Here is a 26,894-nt window from a genome sequence, read left to right on the forward strand (position 1 = left end):
ACAAAAACAATGAAACCCACTTGGCCAAAACATCTTTCGGCTTGCTTGTTCTTTGCTGCAGCGGCCTGTATCGACATTTAGCATCAAAGGGTGTCCAAGTGGTGCTGGACGTGGGCCATGAATAGGGGAATCAAATCATGTCTCCACAACTTTATTTGTTCCACAAAGGTCATTCTTAACTTTTCCCATTTCTACTACCACTGTTCCTCAAGTGCCTCATACACAGCGCTCAAAATGGCGACGACGGCCTTGGCCCCAGGGTCGGGCAGGGTGAGTCTCTCTGAGGCGATATAGCTCGCTCGGCCAGCCTTGGCTGTCAGGCTCCGGGTGGATTCAGCACCAGCAGCAGCTCTCTGAGCACGGAGTACAAAGGAAAAGACCGTTAGGGAATCAAATGAACCAGCAACAGCATGTTTCTTTTTTAGGCTTTCAAACTTGCGCAATCACAAACAGAAGACCAAAACCACAAAACAGGTCCAGGTTGTTTTACTGCACCTGCACAGCAGCTTGCAGAACAGCCATCTCGCCACCAGGAGGCGCTGGTTTTAGTTTCAACAGCTCGTCGACGGCAGGGCACAGAGCGTCCAACTAAGGAGGTTGCGGTTTGGTGAGTACAAGAAACATTGCATGTTAGTTTGGACCCGAGGTTACTCACCATGGTTCTGTCCCCTGGATCAGCACCGCCATATCTGTTGGTGCCATGGAAGTTTTAGAACAAGCAGGGGTGTCCATACTTTTAGGAAGTGTGCGGGGCAACTTTTTATTTATTTTGACTTAACTTCATTCTAAAACATAACGTGTGTTCAGCGACTTGTTGGCCACAAATAGACTGAGGCCCGGACACCCAGCCTACAGTATATTGGAAGACTTCAGACTGAATATTCATGTAACAATATCACATAGATTAGAGATAAAGAGCCACCTTCTCATGGCCTGTGTCCCAGCATGCATTGCGCTGGCCCATGCTGCAGCATTGTTCTGCCCCTCGATCATGTGACCGGCCGCTGCCGTGAGGAACAAGCTGTACAACTGAGACGTGTGACGAGTGAGCGGATGCAAAATCTGTGAAGTCAATAAGCAAAGTGTAACACTTACTGCTCCCGAAGACCCGCCCATCCCCTCTTGCACCAATTTAGCAAGGGCGGATAACAGTTGCCCGGGGCAACCGGGGACCACATGACTCTGGAGCCACACCTGAATGGCTGAGTGAGTGTTTTTGTCAGTGTCTTTGTATATCTTTTGTGTCGTCTGCTGCTTTGTGTTGTTACCTCTTGCCGCCTGCGCATGAGTATTCCCGCAGTCGCCGTCCCCGGAAGCACGGTCCAAAGAGTTAAGCTCCTCCTGTTTTTCCAAAAGTGTGGAACAAACCCTCTGCAACACTGCACGCAGCAAAGGACTGTGTGGTCCTAGCACAGGGGTCAGCAGCCTTTAGTGAGTCGGATGTTTCACATTCATTTCCCCTTCTTCGGTGTTGAGCTCAGTAAAGGGCTCCGGAGCTGCGGGTTGCTGCACCCGGTTCTAGATGAACGAAGGGTCAAGACCACGCTGCCCCCCCGCTGCACCCAACAATACATCAGGCTTGGCCGTGTCATATTTACCACACAGCACGAGTTGAGGCTCCTAAATGTACAGAATGTGTGTGTAGTGCAGGATGAATAAACCTTCAGGCTGTGCGTCGCCATGTGCTGCTGCGGGTACACTAGGGGGTTCCATGAAATGGTTGCGTCCACTCACACACGCAGTGCTGAGATTTGGCCAGGCAGGGGCACTGGTCTTGGCATCTACAGTGGATTAGATTCATACGAGCTCACTTCGACTGCTGTTTGAATTTAGCTTAGCTTCATGCCAGCATCCTAGATTAGTGATTTCAAGGAGCAAATTCTTACCAAAGAGTGTTAGTATTTCTGGGCTGGCCGTCATCAGGGTCAACGACATTCCAGCCATCTCCAGTGACGTCATGAAGGACCCGGACATCACCCTGACCACTACCATCCCACGATTCTCTGTAACAATAGTAACGACTGAGCACAACATGTTTGTTGACATGCTAGTCACATGAATGATGTGTCGTTACCAAGACAGATGATGGCAGCCCTCGTCACCACCGCCATCTCCAGACGGGACAGCGCTCCCAGATTGTTCACGCACACAATGACCTGGTCGCCTATGTCAGAGAGGAGCGTGCACATCCGTTTTAAACAAATCACCAAACTGTAAACTGAGGGAGGCTACCTGTCCTCAGGTGCAAGCAAGACCGACTCTCTGTGTTTGTCATGTGATCAATCATGGCTGACACCACCTCGTCTGCAGACGCCACCTGATACAAGATTCATTTGTGAATTTACAATTGACAAATACAAATAAAGCTGTGGACATACCTTTGACCTTTTGACACCAGGCTCTCCATGGATCCCTGCATGAGATGGACAACAAACAAGTTTGGTTGTACTGTACGGTGATCGTGCCTCACAAGCGGTAAACACGTGGACGTTTGTAGTGAAAGAGTTCCTCCTCCATTCTCACCCAGGCCGATCTCCATCTCCCCTGGAGGAAGCTCAAAGGAAGGCTGACATCCGGGAACGCTGCAGGAAGACACACTGACTCCAAGTGTACCTGCAACACAACACAGTACCTAGAACATTAAAGCAGCCAAAAAGGCTTTTCATCTCCACAGGTACCCCGTGTTTGATAGCAACGGAGCCTCACCTGTGCCCTTTAACACCTCCGTCACCATGGCAACAATGTGGTCCAACGAGCAGCCTTTTTCGGCTAAGGCACCTGCCAGCTAAGGGGAAAGTTTCCTTCCATCCTCGATCTGTTGATTTTTCTGTTATGTTTTTCCTTGTGTTTCACCTTGTGAATGAGAACAGTGCCGCATAAGCCCCTCCTCCCGGCCTTGCTTGGGCAGGCGAAGGCGCAGTCATCAGCAATGATAACCATATTGACAGCCACGCCACGGTTGCTCGCCTGCTCTGTGGCCAATCCAAAGTTGAGGCGGTCTCCGGTGTAGTTCTTCACGATGACAAGGACCCCAGACGCTCCTGGGGACCCACAAACTCATTAAAAACTTCAGCTGTGTCCGATGATTTACCTGTACAGATGAAAGTGTAATCTTACCAGCATTGTGCAGGCACATAATGGCAGCCAGGATACTGGCGGGAGGCGGAGACGCAAACACTCCTCCTGCTACTGCTGCAGACAACATCCCGGCACCCACGTAACCTGGACATAACACGCCCACGTTTGCAAAGTGTTCATACAGTCTCACCCCCCACGTGTGATCATACCCCCGTGCGCAGGTTCATGCCCCGAGCCGCCTCCTGCCAGCAGCGCCACTTTGCCCCTCACTTTGTCCAGGTCAGACCGCAGAACGACGCGGTGGCCCCGCAGCAGAGAAAGGCCACCGGAGGCCCTGACGAGGCCGCAAAGAGCCTCATCAACACAGTCCTCTGCAGAGTTGATGAGCTTCTTTTGGGTCTGCACGGCAGTGAAACAACAAATGGTTAAGCATTATAATTGATGCACACACTCAAATACTCTAATTTCTCCACATAGCCATCTGCCGTTGGACGCCCCTGCACGACCTGAAGCTCTATTGTTCCACTGAAGGAAAAAGCACCTCAGATCATGATGGCGGCTCCTCCACTGTGCCATGTCGAAAATATCTCAGGTGGGATCTCCTTGTCATGCCAGCAATGTTAAAAGCCATCAGCAATGTCAAGGCTCATAAAACTTTCTTACACTTTTTAGTGTCCCATGTTTGGTGGCCTTGTGGAAATTTGCAATTGACAATTTTGTGGCCATTGTCCAATAACCCTCAGGATCTTTTAACAAGCTTAGAATGACTGCCTTACTGCTTTTGGCTTTTAAAGGCTGTGAGGTTAAACTTTTGAACAGCTGGTTGAACACCTGATGTCAGTTTCAAGGTTGTTTACAATAAATGACATTTTTCTTCTCACTCGCATTTATTCTTTCTGTAGTTTGAAGCTCTACTTAGAATTCCCTTCAGATGCACATTGGAAATGTAAATACATATATAACTTTCTCGACATATACTGCAAATGTTTGGGGGAAAGCTTGTGCAGGTTCACTGCCGAGATCAGGATTTTGGTCCACTGCCATAAGTCAAATGAGATCCTACACAAAAACTATAGGAAAATGTCAATGCCTGATTGATAAACTTGCAGATTTTAACATATTTATTATCGTGAGTTAAGATTGTAACGTCTAACCTAGCTAGTTGTTTAGCTTGTCATACACGGACTTTGATCTCTCCGGAGGGAAACCGAAGGGAAATCTCTGCGTTCTAAAATCGCCAAAAGAAGGAAAGTATCCGTAAAGGCACCGGACAGTCGTGTTTTAATATGTGCTTTGTAGTCTTCCGTTTTAGTTTTTACCTCCATGACAGCTTTGATGTACTTTTCCCTCGCGGCGGTGACGTCACAACTAGCACCAAAGAACCGGATGTCGTCCCTTCAAAACAAAAGAAAATATAGCTGTTAAGAGGCAAATAAGTTTAAACTATTAAATCACGATTCTCTAACTTAAAACTGAAATGTAAAAATTTCCTACATTTGAATTTTGACCCCGGTGAGATTTATTGAGTTGAAAGTATGATAATTCAGTTGTGGTTGACATTAGTCGACGTCACAAGTTGTGGCTACCGCCGAGTTAAATTGCAGTTTTCTTTATTCTGAGTGCAAAATAGTTACAAAAATGGCTGTTGCTGTGTGACATAATGGACGTAAGGCCAAATACATCCGGCTACGTGACATTTTAATATCTTGTTGATTATTAAACCATCAGCTAAAGTAAAAAGCAGTAATAAATATATATTTTAGGCAAAACTCCTAGTTGGTGTCTGCTGAAGCTTTATTCTGTAGAATGTGACCCCGCTCATTCGGGCTGCACCGGGACAACATCAAACATACCCCCGGCCAGCGGCTCGCCATGACTCACGGAGCCCAGATCGTCCGCTCTGCTCAGCCCAGCTCGGGACCGTCCGGAACAAGATGCGGGATGGTGAGTGTGGAGACAGCTGCCGAGCACGAGCGAATTCTCCGCGAAATAGAGAGCACGGACACCAACTGTATTGGGCCGACTCTCCGGTAAGTTCCTCCGCTACGGCTATGCTGCTCCACCCGGTACGGCGGTGTCGCCCAGCTGGTTAGTTCCAAACTTTAAAATACCTACGTCCATTATCGGACAGCTAGCTGGCCAGCTAACTCGCTTCATACCAGGACACGCTTTGGTCTCTGCCCGGCCCAGTGCTCCTGTGTCTGTATCCAGTAGGCTAACATTAGCCGACTCTGCTAATTCATTGTAATTCTGCTCACTTGTGTCACAGACGAACTGGGACTCGAACTCAACACTATTCTAGTGAAAAGTCTACGACCTAACACCTGAGCCACATTCCCTCATGAAGTGTTACCGAACGTAAAAAATGTCAACTTGTTGTTTCAACATTTCTGTGGGACATGTCTGTGCTGGCTTTAACAAATGTCTTGACAAACAAAGTCATGATATGCTGTCAGTGTTGTCATGGCACATATTTAACATCCAATCACATTGCAGTGACGTCATCACGTATCCTGCTCCCGGTCGCTAGGGGGCGTCTATGTATTATATGTTGTAATGTCACAGTCGCTTTCTCCTACCCAGCATATTTGTTTTTTGTTGCGGAAAGAAATGCTTCTGGGACATTTGTCTTGTTCATACAAAGTGAAGTGAAAAATGTTAGTTGGAGGAATTGCTTTGGAGAAGACGTGCTGCTCTTTGCTGCCCCTGCTGGCCAGTGGAAGCAATGCAGTCCAAGAAAACTGGGGTTCAAACAATGAAGCGTGCGTGCTTACATGGTGAGCAGGATGAGGCAGGCGGCAACATTCTTCTCTAATAGTAGAACTGATCAGAACATGTCAACTTGGTGGGACTGTTGTTACCAATAAATGTCTGTGATTTTTCTCTTACTGTAGCATCTATGGCACAGATCTCTGTCCATGCATTCACACACTGGTACTGTCATGGGTCAGGACTCCCGACTCATGGTTAGCTGACAAGCACGCACACAACAAAGTGTGATTGTAGCAAAAAAAAAAAACAAAACAGGTCAGACCTCCCTCTCTCTCTATTGTCCTCATCAACAACTCAAGACACTTCCTGGCCAACAGGAGGTCGGGGTATTCACACTGTAGACAGGTGTGTGTGTGTTTTTAAATAAACCACACAGGAAAATTGTAACACAAGATGTTTTGCCATCGCTGGCCAACAGGAAGTCAGGTGACCTTGTTCCTCCGTCTGTCCAGGTCAGTGTACGATGGCCAGGAACATGGCCTGTTCATGGACAAGCTGGATGCTCGGATCAGGAATCACGACCGAGAAATAGAGAAGATGTGCAACCACCACTTCCAGGGCTTTGTGGACTCCATCACAGAGCTTCTGAAAGTGCGAGGAGAGGCGCAGAAACTGAAGGTAACACGCATGGAGATGAGGACTACTCAACCAGGCTCTGACCTGTTACTCTTTTTACCTCCACAGAGTCAGGTGACTGAGACCAACAGGTCCCTTCAGGGTGACGGCAAAGAGGCAAGTTGGCTGAATGACAAAAACATCTATCCGCAGTCGCAACCTCCTCTTCATCTCCTACTCCTCACTCTGCAGCTGATGAGCTCCATGGAGGAGCTGAGGCAGTGCCGAGTGCAACAGAGAAACATCGCTACCACAATGGACAAGCTGACGCTCTGCCTGCCAGGTGTTGGGTACACACTCACAAAATGAAGTCCAATCATGGAGAGAATTACTAACAACTGGTGTGTTTTTGTGTGCCAGTTTTGGAGATGTATGCTCGCCTTCAGGAACAAATGGAGGCCAAAAGGTAATGAGAGTCATTTCCAATGCGGTGTCATCTCATCTCCAACACAACAGGTGGCACAATTACCTGTAAATATCAAGTCATTTGAGAAATCAATATGGACAAAAATCAAGTTAAATGAATTGAAAATAGAAGAGAAAAACCTGTCGACTTGCAATTGTTGAGTCAGTGTCTGTACATGTACTGTGATCATGACAGTTCAGCTACCATCCACTAGATGGAGGCATAGATCTGTGAATAGCTTCCAAAGGTCCTCCCTCTCTCTCCTCGCTCTGCCTGGCCTGGCTCTGACCTGAGGACAGAAGCCCTGCTTAGTCCTAAATTAATGGTTTGTTAATGTGCTTTTCTGCTGCTTGCTGTCCCCTCAGTGTGCACAGAGCAGTGTGAGGTCAGCCAACAGTGTGAGTGATACACATGCAGTGCACATCATCACATGCCTGTGTGTGTGTGCGTGTGTGGAGTGCATCTGTTATTGAGCTGATTTTACTCTTAGTCCCACAGGAACTTAAGATGTTTAAAAGAGAAAGTAAATGTGTTGTATGTGTGTGTAGGTACTACCCCGCGCTGCGCACATTGGAACAGCTGGAGCAAACGTGTCTTCCCAGGGCAGGCCAGTACCGGTTCTGTACCATCATGGCGGAAAACATTCCCAAGTTGAGGACACAGATCCGGGACACGGCTATGACGCAGCTGAAAGACTTCCTGGAGAGCATCCGGAAACACTCAGACAAGATTGGAGAAACGGCCATCAGACAGGTTTGTCATGTAATACCATTGTGTGACTGTGGAGGTGCTAGTTAGCCACTCGTTACCACAAATGGATGGCATAGTGGGATTATCTGGGCTCATTTAGAAAAGTAAGGACACACACTCCAGGTCATTGTATTCTCAGGGCATTGAATCGATTGCAACGAGTTCAGGTTGCTTCTCATCACCAGTAGGTAGGACAGCTCTAGTCGGTATTTATTCTCCAAAGTAGAGACACACCAAGAATAGTTTTCTCTTTGTGTTAGTATTCCATTGACTCGGGACAGTAGTCCTGAATGCACCTGAAACCAATGGAGCTGTGTTGTGTTTATTTGTTACAGGCTTAATGTTAGAACGCCCATCATTTACATTGCATTTTATCATTGATAATGTTCAGCTTTGAGTGTCGTTTGTCCTACTGTGTTCAGCGCTCAGTAAACGCAGCACGGTGCGGGACGTTGCATCCTGGGAGACAATCTCACAACCCGAGAAGCCTCTCCGCGACACTAAATTGTTGAATCTTTTAAGAAAGGATAAAAGGACAGAATTGTACATGGGGAGATATGTGTTAGCCTATCTGTGTTGTTTAGAATTGGTTAATTGGTTAAAGTTTCTCAGAGGGAGCTATGAAATTGCATCAATCACTTTTTTATTCCTCATCTGCCTTGCACTTGTTCCTTCTGGAACTGGATGCACTTTTTACAACAACCCGCTGGGGTAACCACAGATTGATGTTCTTTCTTTTTGGCCTGTGGGATGGTGGGAACATTATCAGCTCTGTGTTGTCAGGTCCTGATTCGTGTGGACTTTATTTTTTGGTCCACTCAATCAACGTGCTTGGTGAAGTCTTGTACTTGTTGACGTCTGGTTTGAACCTTCAGTATGTATCATCCACATATCGGTACCAGTGACTTGTGGCTTTCCTGACAGGAGTTCAGCGTTGGCCACAATGAGGAATACCGGTGAACCCGTAGCACAACCGGGTTTTGGACAGTTCCAGCAAAGAGCATATCTGTTCCAGGTTGAGAGTGGATCTGCATAGGAAGTTGTGATTAGAGCAAATCCTGCTCTTCAGCACTTACCTCATTGTTTTTGTGTTTTCCAAGGCTAAGGAAGTTGTCTGTGTGTGTGTTTTGTGTCCACAGCTCACAGCTAGGCCTCTTGTTTATTTGGGGAATGTTGTTATGTGAAAGTGCGGGATGAAGGTTTGGGACAGGAACAGGGAAGGAATTGTTGGTGACAGACAGATGAGCCTCGAAGGAGATTCTCATCAATACTTCCTCTGGAAGTTTGTCAGGCACACTTGGATCCGAAAGCGTTTCATTTCTGTTCTAAGTTAAGACAAGTCAACAAATAAGTCACCTCCATTCTCTTGCTTCCTGTCCTCCATACGGCCACTGGAGCCAGCAGTAAACCCGGATGATTATTCCTAATCCATGTCAGCCCTCCTCGTTGACTTGAGGTTCTTTTGGCCCACAATTAGAGAACCACTGGTGTGGAAAATCCACTTGCAGTCCCTGAGGAAACTAAGTGCTGCCTCCAGTAACCGCTAATTACGAGGGAGACTGTCCCGATAGTGAGACTCTATCAGATGTTCCCACTCGGAAATCCAACCCCTCCTCCTGCCACCAGTCCGTTCTCTGTCAGTTCAAATGGTACAAATGAGCTCGAGTGCTTGGTACCTCCACGTGAAAATAAATAGATCTGGGAAGGAGAGCAAGGTGGTCACAATGGAGCCACTGTCTGCCGCCGCGTGCTTGGAAAAGAAAGACTGAGTAGGTGCGGAAGAGAGGATGGAGAGGAATAACGGTGACATCGAGGTGTATCACAACCGATGCTGTTCCAGAACCCCAACAAGGTTGTCTCCACGCTCACGTGGTTCAGTCTAGTTAAATCGGGTCTGTTCTGGTTCAACTTGTCATTTTTTTCACCTTCTGGCTGGATTCAGGAGAAAATATTTGTGCTGTGTCATCATTTTGTTCACTCACATTCTCGCCTGTCCATCTCTGCATCTTCATTCCAGTCTTTCCATGTCCTCATCTTTCCATGTAGTCCCTCACTCGCCTCTTCACGTTTTTACTTGGAGGAAAGGAGCAGCTCTGACTTCTGCTGAGTTTTCAGTAGTTTGTCTCTCACACACACACGCACGCACGCACGCACGCACACACACACACTCACACACACACACTCACACACTAATGGGAAACAGATTGTTGGGCCTGTGAAGTGGAAGAAGATTGATTACCTGTATTTAGTTACTGAACACACACATGCGTGCGCATGCAGCAAGGGTGGCGGAGGGCACCCGCTGGAGAAAGTAGCACGTTGTCTGCTTCCAATGACTTAACGGGATCTCCAGTTGGGATGTCCCGTCTGGAGTTTTCCTGCTTGGAATTCATATACATAATGCAAGAGGACAGTCACGAGTGAACAATTCCATATTCATACGTGTTAATCTCTCAGCCCTCATGTAGCTAACGAGGGAAAGTGGCGGCGGAATGCTGGCATCATTGTCAAACATCACAAATTGGCTGCTCTCATTCATCTGAACTTTGCACTGTTGATAGTTTGGCGTGTTTGTTTCAGGCCCAACTGCAGCGCTCGCTGGACAACTCCATTTCTCCCGTTGGCCGGCGCCCAAGGGGCCAAGCGCTGGCAGCCGCTGGGGTCATGCAGAGCAACGGGCAGGCTGGCAGTCCGCTCTCAGAGCTGGACTCCGGTATCCTGGATGTGGAGGATGGAGAGGAAGATGATGACGTGAGCCACACACACAAACACGCGCACACAAACAATTGGACCCGGTGGGTGAAATTGTAAAACTGGTGTTGAAGTGAAAAGCAGAAACAAACAGTAGAGCATTAATGGGAATGTGGGACTTAACGGGGATGTTTACTCACCAACTTGTGCCATTATTGCCAAAGGGACTTAAAGTAGGAGGACAATGAACTCCTCAAGTAGCTCCTGGCGGGATCTGAGTTCTTTTATGCCACCGATGTGTTTGAGCTGAAGGAAGGCCAAGCACAATGAGGCTGAACTTGTCACCTTGGTGCTGCCATTCTCTTTGCAGGTCCCCGTTGTCCCCTTTGCCTTATTTACGTCCTGTAAACTTGCTTCAAGCCTTGGCTCCCACAAAGGCTTGACCCCGCGGTCGCTGGGGTTACGGCCGCGTCGGCGCCGATGCCAACCTAACAGTGTCCCTGCCCCTGGCACGTCTTCCCCTTCCCGTCATTCACGGCCGTCCCCTTGAGTCTCTTCTTCCTATGTTCCTCTACTCTCTTTGTACTCTTCCGTTCCTCTTTGGAGCCTTTTTTACCTGCTCTTCCTCTTTGCTCGCCTTCCTCGTCTCTGGAATGTCATCCTCTTGTCTGCCGTGCCTCCCTTCTCCCTGGCCTCCTCCCCCCACTCCTTTCCGCTCCGTCCAACGAGTGGTGTAATGCTACGCCGTATTAATGATTCCATGGCACTGCAGTTTTAAGGTCACTGTTTGGTTCATTTAGGGTACGGTCAAGGAATGAAATATCAAACATAAAACGACTTCCATGGTTTTAAAAATAAAAGCTAAAAAAAACTGCAAACTGCTTGGAATAAATACATTTCTCAAATAAGAATACAAATATGGCATAAAGAAAAATGTCAAGAATGTAGACCACTTTTACTTTTGTTCATTAAAGATGCTAAAACCAAGCCATTTTAGTTCAATAAACGCTAAGCCAGCTGAACAAAATCATTTTTTAGGTCAGGGGTGCCATTTTTATAATGATCTATATTCCTATATTTTTTATTTTTTAGGGCTGTCAAAGTTAACACTAGTTAACGTCGATTGCGGCCTTACAAGCACGAGCAAATATTGAGCACAAATGGACAAGTCAAAGCTAAATTTGGGTCTTGCAACATCGGCTGGGATGCCCGGGTTGATCAAGTCCCGGCTTGCGTCCCAGTACCAGTCCACGAATCATGCCCTCTTAATCCAAAGCCACCTTGTGGCTTGACTCTCAGATTGGATGGCCCTCTATTATTTGTTGAATCGAATAATGATCCATATTTCCAAAATTAATAACCCTTTACATAAAATTTGATGTAGTTATTGTTGCGGTTGCGTATTGAATCGTTTATTACATTCCTATTTATTATAAATAAAAACTTATTTCTATCTGCGATTCAGTGTGATTATTATGAGTTAACTATGGACAAAATGTGATTAATGGTGATTCAATCGATTGACAGCACTACTTTATTTAATGTGATTTTGTTCATGTCTTGACTTATGTACTGTATAAAAGTAATAGTACCTGCGTTATGTACAGAAAATCGAGTGTGTTACAAAGCAGTAGCAAAGGTTGGATGGCACCTTTTGGAAGGGACTTGTCCCTTGCCAAGACCCAGACCCATCACTCGTCTAAGTATCGTATACACACTTAAAGTAAGTCACTAATTGACACTTCCTTTGCTTCTGTGCAGGTCAGTGGCGCTCAGGACTTGGTGGACTTCTCACCCGTGTACCGCTGTCTTCATATCTACACAGTGCTGGTGAGCTCATCTTTAGGCTCCAAGTTCTGGTAGCACGAGTGATCACAACAACAAGCAGCAGCCTCCTGTTGAGAAGTGACGAGGCACATGTTGTAGCCTTATGGGAAAGCTCCAACATGGTTCTAATGCAGAAAGAAGAGGCCTCTGGCTCAGGCTCAGGCCTGGCCGCACTCCAACCAGGTGGCTGCAGTGTGTGTGTGTGTGCGTGCGTGTGTGCGTGTGTGTGCGTGTGCGTCAGTTGGAGCGGAGGCGACATGGGAGGAGGTGTTGACTGGGCCATGACTGGGTTAGCTCCACATATTGTGCGTGTGCGTGTGCGCGTGCACGCCCACAGGCACTTTGGGGTTGTGACCGGGCCAACACATCCAGAGGGTCGACTGTTTCTGTTCATCGTATGTGTGTGTGCGCGCTCCGTGGCGGGGGGGACAGGAAGTGCATGAACTTTGACAGGAAGGAGAAAGTGAGCGATAGAGGGAACAGGGGGGTTAGCGAGAGGCTAACTGGGTGACATGACGGCGAAGAAAGAGGTCACAGAGGGTTTAGGCTGGTGGTCTGCGAGGGTGCACGTTAGCTAGTAGCCGAGTGTGACATCAGCGAGAGTGATATTAATGTCTCCCCTGCGGTGGAGCGACCTCAGAGGTGAAGAAGGTTAACTCTTTCAACACGGCACACTCCTCTCCTTCATCCCACTGTGTGCCTCGCCCGTGACTTTACCTCGTTATCTGCTCAGTAGCGCTCCTGCTATCTCAGAGTACCAGCAGAAAAACTTAAAACAGAGCAGTGTGTCTGCTGCCTTGGAGCCAAGAGTAGGCAGTGATAAGGTGCCGCTGCGTAATGGAAGGAAGAGATACTAGGGGCAACAGTTGTCTTTGTGTGTGCGCTTTTAGTTTGATGTCGGACCAAAGACGCCGAACCAAACTTTTATCTTAAGTACACACACACACACACACACACAAACACACTCACAATCACTTTATCTGAACGTTCCCATCATTCCAGTCTGTCATGGTGTACTTATTCCCAGTAGGACATGTTTTTATATGACTGGGACTTCTCACATCGCTGGTGTGTAGTTACTAATAATGTAGATTTGGGTTGGGGGGAAGAAAAAAGAAAAAAGCGCAATATAACGAGAAAAAAATAATGCGGTGTACATGTAAGCTGTTTTTGCCCTGAAGTACCGTATCCTAGCATATTAGCATATTAGCATATAAAATGAAAAATATCATGATATGAATATTTGATGTTTCCGCATGCATCCCTCTGTGGCGTTTCCACACTGATGTGATGTCATGTAATAACACACACCCTCCCACTCGAAGCCGTCATGTGTGTTGCAGGGTTTGCGTGATGCGTTTGAGAGCTACTACCGAAAGCAAAGGAGGAAACAGGCACGCCTCGTGCTGCAGCCGCACTCTAACATGGTATGATCACAGTGTTTTTGTTTGCACACGCTAACGGCACCCCACCCCCACAGTAACACACAACTTTGCTCCACGTGTGACCACTGCATGAGCTTCATGTTGTTTTCCTCCCCAGCATGAAACTCTGGAGGGATACAGGCACTACTTCAACCAGATTGTTGGGTAAGCTAACAAGTGCATCGCAAATGAAGTGCTCTCCTGAAGATGAAAAGTGCTGAAACTAACATGGAAGTGTGGTGTTGTACTCAGGTTCTTTGTGGTGGAGGACCACGTCCTTCACACCACGCAGGGTTTGGTCAACAGAGCCTACGTGGAGGAGCTCTGGGAGCTGGCGCTGTCTAAAATCGTGGCTGCTCTGAGGACCCACTCGGTAGGGCATTCAGACACACAGTTGCAAAAACACACAAACACACACACACTGATGCACTCCTCTGTGTCCTCAGTCCTACTGTGATGACCCAGACCTTGTGTTGGATCTGAAGAACCTCATTGTGCTATTTGCTGATACACTTCAGGTACGGTAAATAAAAATACTAGACCAGTAGTTTGACCATATGGACTGGAAAACACGGGGCCACAGCTTTCAAACATGTCAATGATACTACAAAAATGGAGTATTCGACACAGGCTTTCATCAAGTTAGGATCAGGCGTTCCGAAGGTTCAATATTTACATTTACTGGACCATTGGCATTTTTGTCTGACTTGAGTCCGTCATTGGAATACAGTAAGGCTTCCAAGGTCACCTTACGGGCTGTTGGAACGGCAAGGGTTAACTGACCACACTGACACGGCCGCCATGTTGGCTTCTCCCACAGGGTTACGGCTTCCCGGTCACCCAGCTCTTTGACATGCTGCTGGAGATGAGGGAGCAGTATGGAGAAATCCTGCTGAAGAGATGGAACATCACCTTCAGGTACTCGCTTCATCATGTTTTTCTAACGGCTGACATGTTCCTGACCCCCCTCCCCCCTCCTCGGGTTGAAAGGTGAAAAGGGCACACCGCTGCACAAGGACGCACAGCAGTCTGTGGGAAATGTCGGCGTTTTGAAGTTTAATGAGCATCCAGAGGCAGGAAGTGTTTTAGAGCAGGATGGGTAGTGCCCTGATGAGATGTATGTGAGGGCACCGCACGCCATTGTTTCTTGGTGTGTGCAGGGACACCAGTGGGACTCTCCGAGCCAGCCAGCACACAAACAAACACACTCAAACTCCTTGCTCATACGTACACACACACGCACAGACACACACACGGGAAAGCCACAGGAATGTGTTGCATTGTTGGAGAGGGAGCGCTCTCCGGTTCATGGCCTCTCCATGGAACGTTGGAACGTCCGAAGTCTCCACAGCCAAACAAGAAAGGGGGTGATGAAAGAGGGGAGGGGGGCTAAGAAAACCTCAGGCATTAGAATGACACCCCAGGCCCCCCTCCTTTGGGATGCTCGTATGTTTGGAGAAGGATGAGCGGCATAGAAAGTTCTTAGCTGAGCTCGTCTGCCTCTGCTCCCCAGGCAGGTGTTGGACCAGGACAACTACAGTCCCATCCCGGTGTCATCAGAGCAGGAGTACAGACACTACACCTCCCAGTTCCCCCTGCAAGACCCCCAACTAGACAAGGTAGAGGGCAAAGGAGGGACACCGAGGCTGAATCAAAGATTTCAACTGACATGAGAAAGTGTTTTGTGCAGCTTCCCTTCCCCAAGAAGCTTCCCTTCTCCCAGTTTGTGCCAAAAGTCTACTGCCAGCTCAAAGAGTTCATCTATGCTTGTCTCAAGTACTCTGAAGACCTTCACCTCAGGTACGCCTTCGCCCTTGCTCTTCTTTTTCCCTCCTTCATCAAAATTCTTCCTGCAGCGTGTAAACAGCCAAGCCTGCTGTGTCCCAGACTGTAGTCGGTCTATGCCTCCTGTTATTTGCACACCGCGCACAATTTTCATGGCCTATTTTCTAGCTTGGAAACAAACAGCCTCCTTGGTGGTCTCTTACGGGGCTGGTCTGACCACCAGGTGGCGCTGTACTCATTCGGTCTTTCATTTCTTTGTGTTCGTACTGCAGCCTTTCTTTTCATACTCGTCTTCATCTCGCACACGCACGCACACGCACGCACGTATGTACAGTCTTCTTTCCAGGTTAAACACTAACCTTGTGTGTGCGTGTGTGTGTGCGTGTGTGTGTGTGTGCGTGTGTGTGCGTGTGCGTGCGCACTGTTGGTTACGCTCTGTGGAAGAATGAAGTAAAACAAAGCAGCTACTTTTCCACTGAGGAGACGAGCAATCAGGGAACATCTTGCGCTCCACAGACCTGGGACCGGGCCAGTCATATGCGGGCGTGCACGCACACACACACACATGCACACATGCACACACAAACACAGGAAAATTGCAATAAGTAATGGCTGACGATGTCACATCTTATGTTTTGAGGTGGTCTGACCTGAGCGGTGGGGGTTGATTGGAAGTGAATTGGTTGTGTGTCGTCTGGGAGGCGGGAGGAGCAGGGGTGGGGCCGCACTAATCACACAGCCCTAATGGCACTAATCACCCTCCTCGGCCTTCCTGCCAGCTTCAAATGCACACGGCTCCGGAAGCAGACAGGACGACGGAGCGGGACGGCGGTCATTGATCCCTCCTTGACTTTTGACCTTACCCCCCCCATTTGCATTGGTGATTGGCAGTGTCCTGGCGGAGCACCCAGACGTCTGTGCTGAAAAAGTGCGGGCGTGAACGTGTTGAGCTGTGAAAGCGAAGCAGGGGTGTTGCTGAGGAAGAACATGTTCTGTGCGAGGAAAGAAAATAAAAGCACTTTTGGCCTCGCCGCTCCACACGGGTCCATGTTGGCCTCTGCAAATGCTGCCATGTTGTGTTTGTTAGTTTGCGCGGTACAGTTATCATCGGATCTGAGATGGCTTGTCTATTCATGGTTTGGAGCGCACAGGTAGCACTCTCGCCTCTTTAAGCCATGAGCTATGTCTCGTACACTTATCGGAAATGATGATTACCCTCTTCTTCTTTTCTTTTCTCCCCTCTTCTTAGTACCTCCTTTATCCCCCCCCACCCCCCCCACATCTGTTGTGGCTGATGGCAGGGGCGAACACAATGAAACTCTATCGAAATCCTGCGGTGCATCTATATTTGTGTGCTTACAGAGTTCACTCGCGGACGTTGACTTTTTGCCACTCTCTTCCCTCATACACACACACACACACACACACATGCTGTGCCGCCCTGGGGGGGGAGCAACACTTGGAACTTACTGTGTTTCCAAAAAAGTAAAGGAATTCTAAATACATTCCGACAATTCAAAGCAGGGGGAAAAAATTCTTGGAGAGGTGCAGAGTGAGCAGAAGTGTGTTTGTGTGTGTGTGTGTGTGAGCAAATGTGTGTGTGCCTGTGTGTGAGCGAATGTGTGTGTGTGTGAGAGAGAGAGTGAGTGTGTTAGATTAAGTTCCAGGCACAGACAATTGAGGGAATTGTCCGGAATGTATTTATTAGCCACAGGGTTGTGGAACTGAACTCCCAATCACACACACGCACGCACACACACACACACACACACACGTGCACACAACAAAACCAAACCAACATGTGCATGGTTTACTTTTCCTCCTGCACTTGGTACTGACCCGTGACTTTTGGCCTCCTGCTGTTCACATGTGCTGGTCCACACCTGTCCCTCTGTCTGGATTCAGGCCAGCTTGAGGGACGCTTCAAACGCTACAAAATCAATAGTTCTCTTAACCCATAAGAACTACATACGCTCAATATGAGATGATTAGAATACTCAATGTACTAATGAAGCAAAGAAATGTATTAGCAATGACTGTGAAACTGAGAGGGAGTAGGTAGGATGTCCTTTTTGGACATGTTGAACCAAGATGTATTCCAATGTAACATGAATTTGACTTCTTCAATGAAATTGTCCTTGTTGGTTTGCACACAGTCACTAAATGACGTGTGTGTGTTTTGTCAGCTCCACAGAGGTGGACGACATGATCCGCAAATCCACCAATCTGCTGCTGACCCGAACCCTGAGCCACTGTCTGCAGTACGCCATTAAGAAGAAGAATGTGGGCCTGGCGGAGGTAGCGTGTGTAATGAAATCACCTCCCTGGGAGGGAAGCGGCTAATGTTGTTTGCGTAGCTCCAGTGGAAGTACTTCCAGCTCGTTTTGCGCTCCTACGGTCACGTGCGTGCTGGGTGGTCATGATGGTGATGATCGTTGGCTTGTGTCCAGTTGGTGCAGGTGATCATCAACACCACCCACCTTGAGCAGAGCTGCCACTTCCTGGAGGAGTTCATAGCAAACATCACCAACGTTCCTCCGGAGACGGCCAACGCCACCAAGCTGTATGGGACGTCGACATTTAAGGTGAGCGAAGATCAGCGGTCATAAATAAATGTCATCTTTCTGAGCCTGCTTTGTGTCGGCCCTGGCAGGATGCACGCCACGCAGCTGAGGCGGAGATCTACACGAGTCTCAATGCCAAAATCGACCAGTTCCTGCAGCTGGCGGATTACGACTGGATGGCGGGCGTGCCGACCGGCGCCGCACCGACTGCTAGCGACTACCTACTGGACCTGATGGCCTTCCTGAAGAGCACCTTCAGTGTCTTCACCAACCTGCCTGTGAGTGTGTGCACGCGCACGTGGACGTGGACGTGGACGTCAGCATGACGCATCACAGGGCAGCACAAGCCGCTTTGGTTTGTTCTGGTTTAAGCTCGTTAACATGCTGAGCTCATTAAGAGGTGAGCAGCAGATTACACGGCAGCTCAGGTTATTGACTCCACAGACCTGCTGGAACATCATCGCATCGTCCCGACATAGTGCTCCACCTCTTGGCGCTCACGGGAAACATCTCATCGTTTTACTCTGACGCATGCACACACACACACGCACACACACACGCACACACACACACACACACACACCATTTTAAGACAGATGCACACATTTGGTGGTCATGGGTCACAAGGCCACACACACACACACACACACACACACACACACACACAGTGGTTGAGCTAAGTGTTTTCCAGCACTTCTAAGAAGCTTTACCTTACACCCCCACGAGCCCTGGACGTGACCCCGTCGCCCTCTTACACGTACACACACACTGTGAGCGTGAGTGGGGCCGCCTAAGCAGATCGGATGCTGTGGATCAGTAAATCTGAGTGGCATGACCCTCTAAACTAGAGTGTACGTGTGCAGCAGAAAAAGAGCGAGATGGGAAGCCGTTGAAGGCCGCGTCCAGGTGCCCACATGAGGTCACATGATGACAGCAAGGCTGCATGTTAAACGCTTGCTTCCTTCCAGGGTGTTTTATTCTGAAAAGCCACCTGCTCCGTGCCCACTGAGGTGGCAAACCACCAAATATTTCTGGTTTATGTCTCTCGCCGTAGGGAGCTCCCGTAGAACATGCTATCTTACCGGTGAGTATCTGCGTTGTCATGACAACGGCTCGATTGCCCTCGTTAACCCCTCAACTTTGACCCCCCCACATCCTAGCTAGCAGCATGCGGCGTGTGACGCGAGTGATGCACGTTACTATCCATGCGCACCAGTCCTTGTCCCCTTTCCAGTTTTAGACGAGGGCAGACGTGTGCTGATCCCACTGAACTATCAGATGATCGACGCTGAGAGGCTTCAAGGGAACATGTTGACAAGATCAACGCTTCACGGGCCTTTCATGCCACGCACACCTCAGGGATCCTTGGGTGTTCAGTGCTCGTCGTCACGGCTCCTCACCGTTTGTGTGTCCGTCGCCTGACCCCGTTAAGACTGACTCAGAGCTGCTTGTAATATGTTGTTTCTGGTCCCATTTCCATGTGGGGTGAATCCACTGTGACGCACGTGCACACACACGTGACTTAAGGTCGCTGTTGTGTTTAAGACAAGACGTGTTTGCCGCCACAAGCAGTAAGAACGTTCCCGTGATCATCAGCATATTTCCAGTGTTTCTGGTACAAAAGTAAATGCTTGCCTTGGCAGGTTTGCGTCATGCGTGGATCAAAAGCATTTGTATATAAGACGTTTTTCAGATACTAGTGTAAAACTAGTACAAATAAACAGATTGGGACCCCTTCCCTAGGTCCAATCTGGTTTTAAATCTCTGAAAAATGACCTTGATTCCACATTGTGGAATTTTCACAGTGAAAAAGGTTATTAACTATTGTCCTAAAACAGGAATACCGTGTGCATGCAAACGTGGTGACAGTGGCGCCAAAAGCCAAAGTGCGTATTTGAGTCTTCTGATGGTCTTCCTCAGGGCAAAGTGGCGCAGACGGCGTGCATGTCAGCGTGCAAACACATCTCCACCTCGCTAATGCAGCTGTTGCTGGACCCCGAGGTCAAGCAGATCTCCATGGGGGCGCTGCACCAGTTCAACGCCGACGTCCACGAATGCGAGGGTGAGTGTCGCCAAGCTACTCCTTTTCTGTGCACAAATATCCCCAAAGCCGGATCTTAACGTACTCTACACACTCCGACACACTCGCTCCAACATTCTGCCAGTGTAGTTTCCATCGGGAGCCAACGGGGGGCGCTGTGTTGTGTTCAAACCTTTTTTCATCTTTTTGCCAACTCCATGAAAAAGAGGCGGATAAATGGACAAAAGATGAGATGAGAAGTTATCCCATGTGCAAGAAGCCAAGGACACAATTTAAAATGGATTAAATGGGGAAAAGAGAGGGCGGGATGGAAGCGGAATGGGATGAAAGAGGCTAAGGGAAAATAGGATTAAAAGAATGAGGTGTGAATGGAAAAAAAGAGGAGACAAAAGAGAGAAACATACACGGATGAGAGGAGCGCTAGAATGACTCTGAAAGGAGGGATTAGAGGTGAAATAAAACCCGGAATCCCAAACGCAGCCGAGAAGAAAGATGGCGGACATGACAAGGGAAAGGAAGCTTGATGGCGACGCCATGATGGCGACGCCATGATGGCCGCTGCTGGAAGGAAGCGACGGACGTCGGGGTTTGAGGGTTGGAGGGAAAAGCAAAGCAGGAACAAAACCAGATAAGGCCTTTGTGTGTCACGGGGTCAGCGGAGATGGCAGGCGTGTAATCGGCGCCGCGCTGTGTATGGGCCGCCATTTTGGTGAAAGAGATTAGCTCCACACCTCTCCTCTCCAATGGGCTTGTTTCCCAGCGCCAAGTGACGCTGAGACCCCTGCTCACACTCCATACGACCCCAACACACACACACACACACCAGCATCACCTCCAACTAACGGCATTAATTGCTACACACACACACACACACACGACTCTGACACCCTGCCCCCACCCCTGCCCCCACCCCTGCCCCCACCCCTGCCCCCTCCTTTCCCCGCCCTCAGCTTGTCATTTGTCTGCCAATCTGTCCTGATGCATAGCGAATCCAACCAGGTCTTTTATTATTCACCCTCCTTTTTCTCTCCTCCTCCTCTCTTCCCTCGCTCCGGGGGTGGACCGAGGGGGGGGCGGGTTTGTCTTTTTCCCACAGGTTTTGCCAGAGCCGGCCCGGTCGCAGGCTTCCAGGGTGACACGTTGCTTCTGGCCTTCAGTGACTTGAGACAAGTAGGTCTTTGTCTCCGTCGTAGTCGTCCTCTCTCCTTCCTTTCTTCTGACGCTATCTTTTCTTCCTCCTCTTGCGTCCCTTTCATCCGTCCTCCTCGTCTTCCTCCTCCCTTTGGACAACTGTGGCACAACAAGCGTCCTTTAACATGCAAACGGGAACCATATTTGGGATATTTATAAAGCGCATGTCCACACGTCTAGTGGCGTCGGCGTGAACGCGTGTGAGCGTCACGACGTCCAACCACTGAATTAGGCTGTGATGAAACGTAGGAAGCGGCGAGGGAATGATGCGAGTACCAAAGCGAAGCTTGATGGCGTCCTCCGCGAAGGAGGAAGTATCCCGTGTGGGCCCAACACAACCGCCGGCGCTCGCGCCGCTGTGAGTGTGTGAAAGTGTGTGCGTGTGACAGCGGATGACGGATGGGCCGGCAGGACGGAGCGGGGACGATGAATGAGGTGACGGACAGAGACGGATAGCCCTTTATCCCTCCGTCACAATCCCGCTTTCTCCCTCCCTCGCTTCTCTTTCTGCGCCTGTCGGGATGATGCAGTGCCTCTGGAGGAACGTCCATGTTTACTTCAACACCCCCTCGGCTTCATCCTCCTCTTCCTCGGCTCGTCCCTCCTTTTCCTGCCTCCCGTCCATCTCCCGGCTCCGCTTTCTTTCTCCCTCCACTCATTGTTTTTGCCGCCATTCTCATCAAATCAAAAGAAGCTTTCACACCTCACGTCATGTGCCACCGCGTCCCTTTTCACACTCGCATTCTTTGGCCTGCGCCACCGCCACCTTCTCACGCGCGCTTCCGTACGTGCTCATATGCGCCCGACGACGCTTTGGAGCGAGCGACTAACCCGTGAATGCTCGATAAATCATTCTGACGGCGCCGTCAGTTGTGTGGTCGGACCTTGGTGTACCGCGAGGTTCCGGGGTCCTGGGATCGGGCCGACATGGCGCTTCCCCCGAGGCGGGCGCACACACACATTAGAAGAACACGGATGGAGAGGAATTGTGTCGGCTGCTTTTAGTTTTAAACGATGAGCTGATCCACATTTCGCTCGCATCTGCGCTTTGTGTGGCGTTGCAAACTATTTAGTACAGGAAGTCCCGTGTGTATTTCTGTGGAATGTCTACTCGTCCGGGCGGACTATCAGAAAGACGTGCAGGCGTTGTTTCGTGCTGCCACACCGACAACGTTCCCATATTCTACACTTCCCACACGAGAGCACTCGTCTTCTTAAGTCCTTAACCCTAAGTCCAGGTCCGGGCCGAGCCGAGCCGAGCCGAGCCGTCGCACTGAGCCACACGGCTAACCCGCTGACCTTGTCAGCCCTGAGAGCAGGAAGGCGCTTGGACGCCAGTGAAGGGAAAAGGTTCTGGCCCGGTTCTGAATCGACCGAGAGGAAAGGAGCGCTGAATGCATGAAGATGTTGATGGCGATTGAAAGCATCCAGTCAGGTGAAAGTGATACGTGCGGGGTGGTCTCTCCACCTCGGGGGGGCGTCAATAGCAGGGTGAAAGAGGCCCAAAGGAAGGATGAGCAGCAGATGGACACACACACACACACACACACACACACTCAGACGTGACTGCTTTTAGACAGACAAAAAGACGTTTTTGATGGACACAGAAAAGCCAAGATGGTTTCAATTCAAATCTGGACAAGACCAAAATATGGCCTTTCGACCCCCCCCGGCCTTTTCTTTTCTTCCTGTTGCCTTCCCACATCTTCAGTGTAATCTTGAAGGATATCTACGTCCATACAGTTGTACAACACCAACATTCATATAGTAGTACGTAGAAAGTTAGTGAGTACTACGTGTATTCACCCTGATCACACACGATGGGTGCAGTGGGAGGTCAGTGGGATCACTGTTGGTCCCAGGGAGGGTGGGAACTTGTTTTTAGGCCCCCCAAACTCTTATCTGATGGCAAACGTGCGCCCCGCTTTGCACTCCCTGCACATGCATACTGTACGTGCGTGCGTACGTGCACGCCAGTGCGAGGCTAATGGCAGAAAGCAAAAAAAAAACGTTCTTATCTGCGGATTTATGAGTGGAAGCTGGTGCTGGTGTGGGAGAGGTCGCCGTGTGCGCTTCTCGACCTCCGCCTCAACTTCCTGTCCTGTCTGCGGCTGGGCCTTATCGCCACGACAACAGGTCAGCCAGTGGTCAGGACAACAGAGCCACTCGGGGTCACCCGATTGGACGGGATCGGCGCTTCCAACTCGTGGTCAGCCAGCGGTCAGCTCGTTGACAGTCGCCGCGAGTGGACCTCGGGCTCGTGCACCTCGGGCTCGTGCACCTCGGGCTCGTGCACCTCGGGCTCGTGCACCTCGGGCTCGTGCACCTCGGGCTCGTGCACCTCGGGCTCGTGCACCTCGGGCTCGTGCACGGTGGACGTTCACATGCGCTGACCGGGTCGGGTCATTGTTCTGCACTATCAGCGCCGACCCCGCTGTCAGTCTCACCAAGAAGACTTGCATCACGCACTTCCTGCGTGTGTGTTTCCTGTTTTGAGGTTCTTGCCGAGGCAGGCGGTTGAACATGCTGATGGGCCAGTTATTAGCCGCTCTTCTATCTTTATTACTCCTTATTTTCCCAGCATGCATCAGCCACTTGCTCCTTAACGCCTTCCAGCCCACATATGGACCGTCTTTTCATGTACTAAATTATATTGTCCTCCTCCAAATCCTTTCATTTTCCTCACTGGAAAAAGTTAGGGCACCCCTAGCTTATGTGGCTGATGCCGAGACGGCGGCTCGGCCTGATAACCTCTGGCCTTGAAGGTCAAGTGATGTCCATCTGCGTCTTAAAAGACTTCCCCAGTGATGAGCCAGCAGACATACTGGGATTTAAAAGCATACTTTTCATTTGTTTCTTGTGTTTCTTCAACATGTGGCCTGCGTAGCTAAAGCAGGTTGGATGACTGACAGGTGTCCTCTTAGCCTGTGTGACCTCTTGAGTCTGAAATCCGGCGAGGAATGAACGTTTGTGAGACGTAATTGTCGGCAAGGGGGGGGGGTTATCTGACCGCTGACAGACGACTGCTCTCCATCGCAGCGCCGCCGAGCACTTCGGTGTTTTTAGGAAGTCGGAACGAACGCCGCGATGGATGCCAACATGTCTGCTGTGACCCCCCCCCCCCCCACCTCTGAGAGCACCGCTGACGGACGGCTGTCAAAGTGATGATTTTCTGTCAAGCACCTGCTAACTCAAGGAGCTTATTGGTGTTAAAGAGTGATGACTGACAGGCCGTCAATATGGTGGCTTTACCTGCTTTTAGTGACCTTTAACCTCGGGCTGTTGGCATGAACTATTTGGTCTGATGCTACTCGCTCGCAGTAAGACTTTTTTTCGGGGGGGGGGGGGGGGGGGGTGATCATTGCATTTGCTCCTCCACAGTTAATTTCAAACACTAATAGAATAGAAAGATTAGAAGAGATTAACCCACAAAGTCAGCTATTGGCGGCGGCCATGTTGACAGCTATGACATCATAATGTGTTTAAGGCGGGGCCGCCATGTTTTATACGCTAACATGGTTTGATTAACTGTTTCGCTCCAACGTGGACGTCGGCAATAGCACTTGGAGGTCAAAGGTCGAGGCTGTGTTGTTGTCGCTTGTGTATTTCTCTGGTGTGCGACTCCTTCCAAGCGCCCACCCTCTCACATGTGGTTTCGCTCTCCATCCCCCTCGTCCTCTCTCATCCCTCGCTCACATATGGTTTCTCTCTTGTGTGTTTGGTGTTACCCAGAGTTCACTGGGGCTCCTGCCTTGTGTGTGTGTGTGCACGTGTGTGTGTGTGTGTGTGTTATGCAACAATGTGGGTCACTTCAAGGCAGATGATGGTGTCCCTTCACTGTGTGTGTGTGTGTGTGTGTGTGTGTGTGTGTGTGTAGTTGCTGGAGCTGTTCACGCAGTGGGACTGGTCCAGCTACCTGGCAGACTACGGGAAAGCCAGCTGCAAGTATCTGCGTGTGAACCCTCACACCGCCCTGGCCCTGCTGGAGAAGTGAGTGGCTGTCATGGTTCATCCTCTTCCTCACATGTCCTACTTCCCTTTCAGCTCCTCTTCTTCTTCTTCTTCTGTCTGCTTTGTTTGTTGTGTACCGGCAGGTTGTTGAGGCCGTGAGTATGGCGTGTCATCACGTTGTCATGTAATAACTCACGTCCAGCTAACAGTGTGAACACGCATGTGTGCTGTTGAACATGTGGAGTGACAGTTGGTCAGTTGGTACTTCCGTACTTGCATGTCGTCACTGGAGTGCCAAAGTGTGTTCACACTGAAATGTATCCGGTTGTACTGAAAAGGAGAGGGACTAACTTGAGAAGTTGTAATCCACCATTAAAAATCTATTTTTAATGTTATGAATTCAACCAAAGGGTTCAATGTAAAGGGAGGAAATAATGCAAATCCAGTTCATCCATGATTGATTTCCCAGAATGATACCATCCAGCAATCAGACTAGTTGGATTAGATGCAATATTGTAGCAAAACCAACACAAACCTGGGGCCAAAACCAAATCATATGAAAACTGTGGTGTACAAAAACAGGAAATGGAGGTAAGTGTGGTACACCGTTAACATTCACACACTCAGGAACTAAGTACACAGTGTACACAGTATACTTAATTAAGTGTACAGGTGGAAGTTATCTATATGGGACACAGCATAGGTAGTACTAATACTACTACAGTAGTAATCACTTTCTGTGCGGTGATGGCTGTGGCTGCATCTTAAGACCAAGACGAAGAACACAGCTAATTTCCTTCAACATGGCCCAGATGGAGACCCAACACAGTGCTGGTCCCCTTCATCATCATAACGAGTTAGTCCCCTTCAGTGGCATCCATAAAGGGGACCTACTATGCTCATGTCGGCCATTTGTATTGAGTTGTGGACTCCTACAGAGCAGCTACACACATAACCAGCACATAAAGCTTTCTAGATCTTCCAGATTTTGCACCTCTTTGTGCAGCTGTTCCGTGTGTTTCCTGCTCACGTACCAAACATTCCGTTTAATTTATTCCACCCCCCCAGGCACACTCCCAAGTGCTCTCGAGGACTTCCGGATACGTAGGTTTGCATTGACATTTAGTGGTGTCAATCTGCAGCCTGCATAAGTTAGGCTGGGTCGCACATCACAAATTTTGGTGTTAGAAAAACCGAGCTTTCATCTCAAAATTCTTCTAGGGCTCACTTCCAAATGAGCAAACCTCCATCTGACCTCCAACTTTGGCCTCATTTACCAACATTCTAACTTGGCTTATATGGCAGAAAAGTGGAAAAAGCATAATCGGTCCTTTAAAGGAGAGCACGGCAGTCAATGGCGGACTACCAACTGGTGCTGATCCAATCACAATCAAAGCAAACTTAAGTGTCTTAATTACTGTGTGTGTGTGTGCGTGTGTGTGTGCGTGTGCGTGTGTGTGTGTGTCAGGATGCGGGAGAGCAGCAGGAAGAACAACGTCTTCGCCCAGTTCAGAAAGACGGACCGTGACAGACAGAAACTGATCGACACCGTCATCAAGCAGCTACGCAATGTCATTGCACAACAGCAGCACACCTGAAAGGCCCCCCCCCCCCCCCCACACACACCTTTTTAGCTTTTCTTCACACTGGTCTTCCTCACTGTGATGGCAATAGAGTGTATGTTTGTATAAAGGGATGCACTGACATGAGTGACGAGGGAACTTGAATGTAGAGTTTGTAGTAATAGAAGACTACTGGTGAGGGAAACATGAATATGTGCCTAATTAATAAATGGAAAG

General features: G+C 49.2%; 2 protein-coding genes across 3 annotated transcripts; one reads left to right on the forward strand and one right to left on the reverse strand.

Annotated features, from left to right (window-relative positions):
• Nucleotides 1-135: 135 nt before the first annotated feature.
• Nucleotides 136-5,391, reverse strand: tkfc (triokinase/FMN cyclase). The gene is made up of 18 exons (XM_058066058.2): nucleotides 4,932-5,391; nucleotides 4,398-4,473; nucleotides 3,288-3,477; nucleotides 3,118-3,222; nucleotides 2,854-3,041; nucleotides 2,707-2,785; nucleotides 2,524-2,613; nucleotides 2,379-2,413; nucleotides 2,233-2,317; nucleotides 2,075-2,164; nucleotides 1,887-2,003; nucleotides 1,662-1,781; nucleotides 1,269-1,406; nucleotides 1,096-1,202; nucleotides 923-1,029; nucleotides 656-689; nucleotides 496-588; nucleotides 136-353 (listed from the first exon to the last, which is right to left on the reverse strand). The coding sequence occupies exons 2-18, from the start codon at nucleotides 4,401-4,403 to the stop codon at nucleotides 195-197; spliced, it is 1,743 nt and encodes a 580-aa protein (XP_057922041.2). The 5' UTR covers nucleotides 4,404-4,473; nucleotides 4,932-5,391; the 3' UTR covers nucleotides 136-194.
• Nucleotides 4,915-26,894, forward strand: exoc6b (exocyst complex component 6B). Of its 2 annotated transcripts, XM_058066055.2 has the most exons (22): nucleotides 4,915-5,108; nucleotides 6,303-6,468; nucleotides 6,535-6,582; nucleotides 6,658-6,748; nucleotides 6,826-6,871; nucleotides 7,420-7,624; nucleotides 10,202-10,372; nucleotides 12,074-12,142; nucleotides 13,483-13,566; nucleotides 13,682-13,728; nucleotides 13,816-13,936; nucleotides 14,010-14,081; nucleotides 14,384-14,481; nucleotides 15,077-15,182; nucleotides 15,254-15,363; nucleotides 17,535-17,646; nucleotides 17,799-17,933; nucleotides 18,002-18,190; nucleotides 19,833-19,974; nucleotides 21,050-21,123; nucleotides 25,022-25,134; nucleotides 26,564-26,894. In XM_058066055.2, exons 1-22 carry the CDS (start codon nucleotides 4,951-4,953, stop codon nucleotides 26,691-26,693), a joined length of 2,487 nt encoding a protein of 828 aa, XP_057922038.2. In that variant the 5' UTR covers nucleotides 4,915-4,950; the 3' UTR covers nucleotides 26,694-26,894. The 2 variants fall into 2 exon arrangements, with proteins under 2 accessions (XP_057922038.2, XP_078650519.1); XM_078794393.1 differs by lacking the exons at nucleotides 25,022-25,134; nucleotides 26,564-26,894 and having other exon boundaries at nucleotides 20,904-21,066.

The sequence above is a fragment of the Doryrhamphus excisus genome, linkage group LG2 (assembly GCF_037039965.1).
Source record: "Doryrhamphus excisus strain RoL-2023G ecotype Guam linkage group LG2, RoL_Dexc_Guam_v1.1, whole genome shotgun sequence".
Classification (NCBI taxonomy): domain Eukaryota; kingdom Metazoa; phylum Chordata; class Actinopteri; order Syngnathiformes; family Syngnathidae; genus Doryrhamphus; species Doryrhamphus excisus.

Coding starts and splice junctions, on each gene's coding strand:
- tkfc (XM_058066058.2), bottom strand. Junction 2,165..2,232: donor TTGCTTGCACCTGAGGACAG/GTAGCCTCCCTC, acceptor TCTCTGACATAG/GCGACCAGGTCATTGTGTGC. Junction 690..922: donor GGGACACAGGCCATGAGAAG/GTGGCTCTTTAT, acceptor TGGCACCAACAG/ATATGGCGGTGCTGATCCAG.
- exoc6b (XM_058066055.2), top strand. CDS start 4,951: ATGACTCACGGAGCCCAGATCGTCCGCTCTGCTCAGCCCAGCTCGGGA. Junction 13,567..13,681: donor TGCAGCCGCACTCTAACATG/GTATGATCACAG, acceptor TTTCCTCCCCAG/CATGAAACTCTGGAGGGATA. Junction 14,482..15,076: donor AGATGGAACATCACCTTCAG/GTACTCGCTTCA, acceptor TCTGCTCCCCAG/GCAGGTGTTGGACCAGGACA.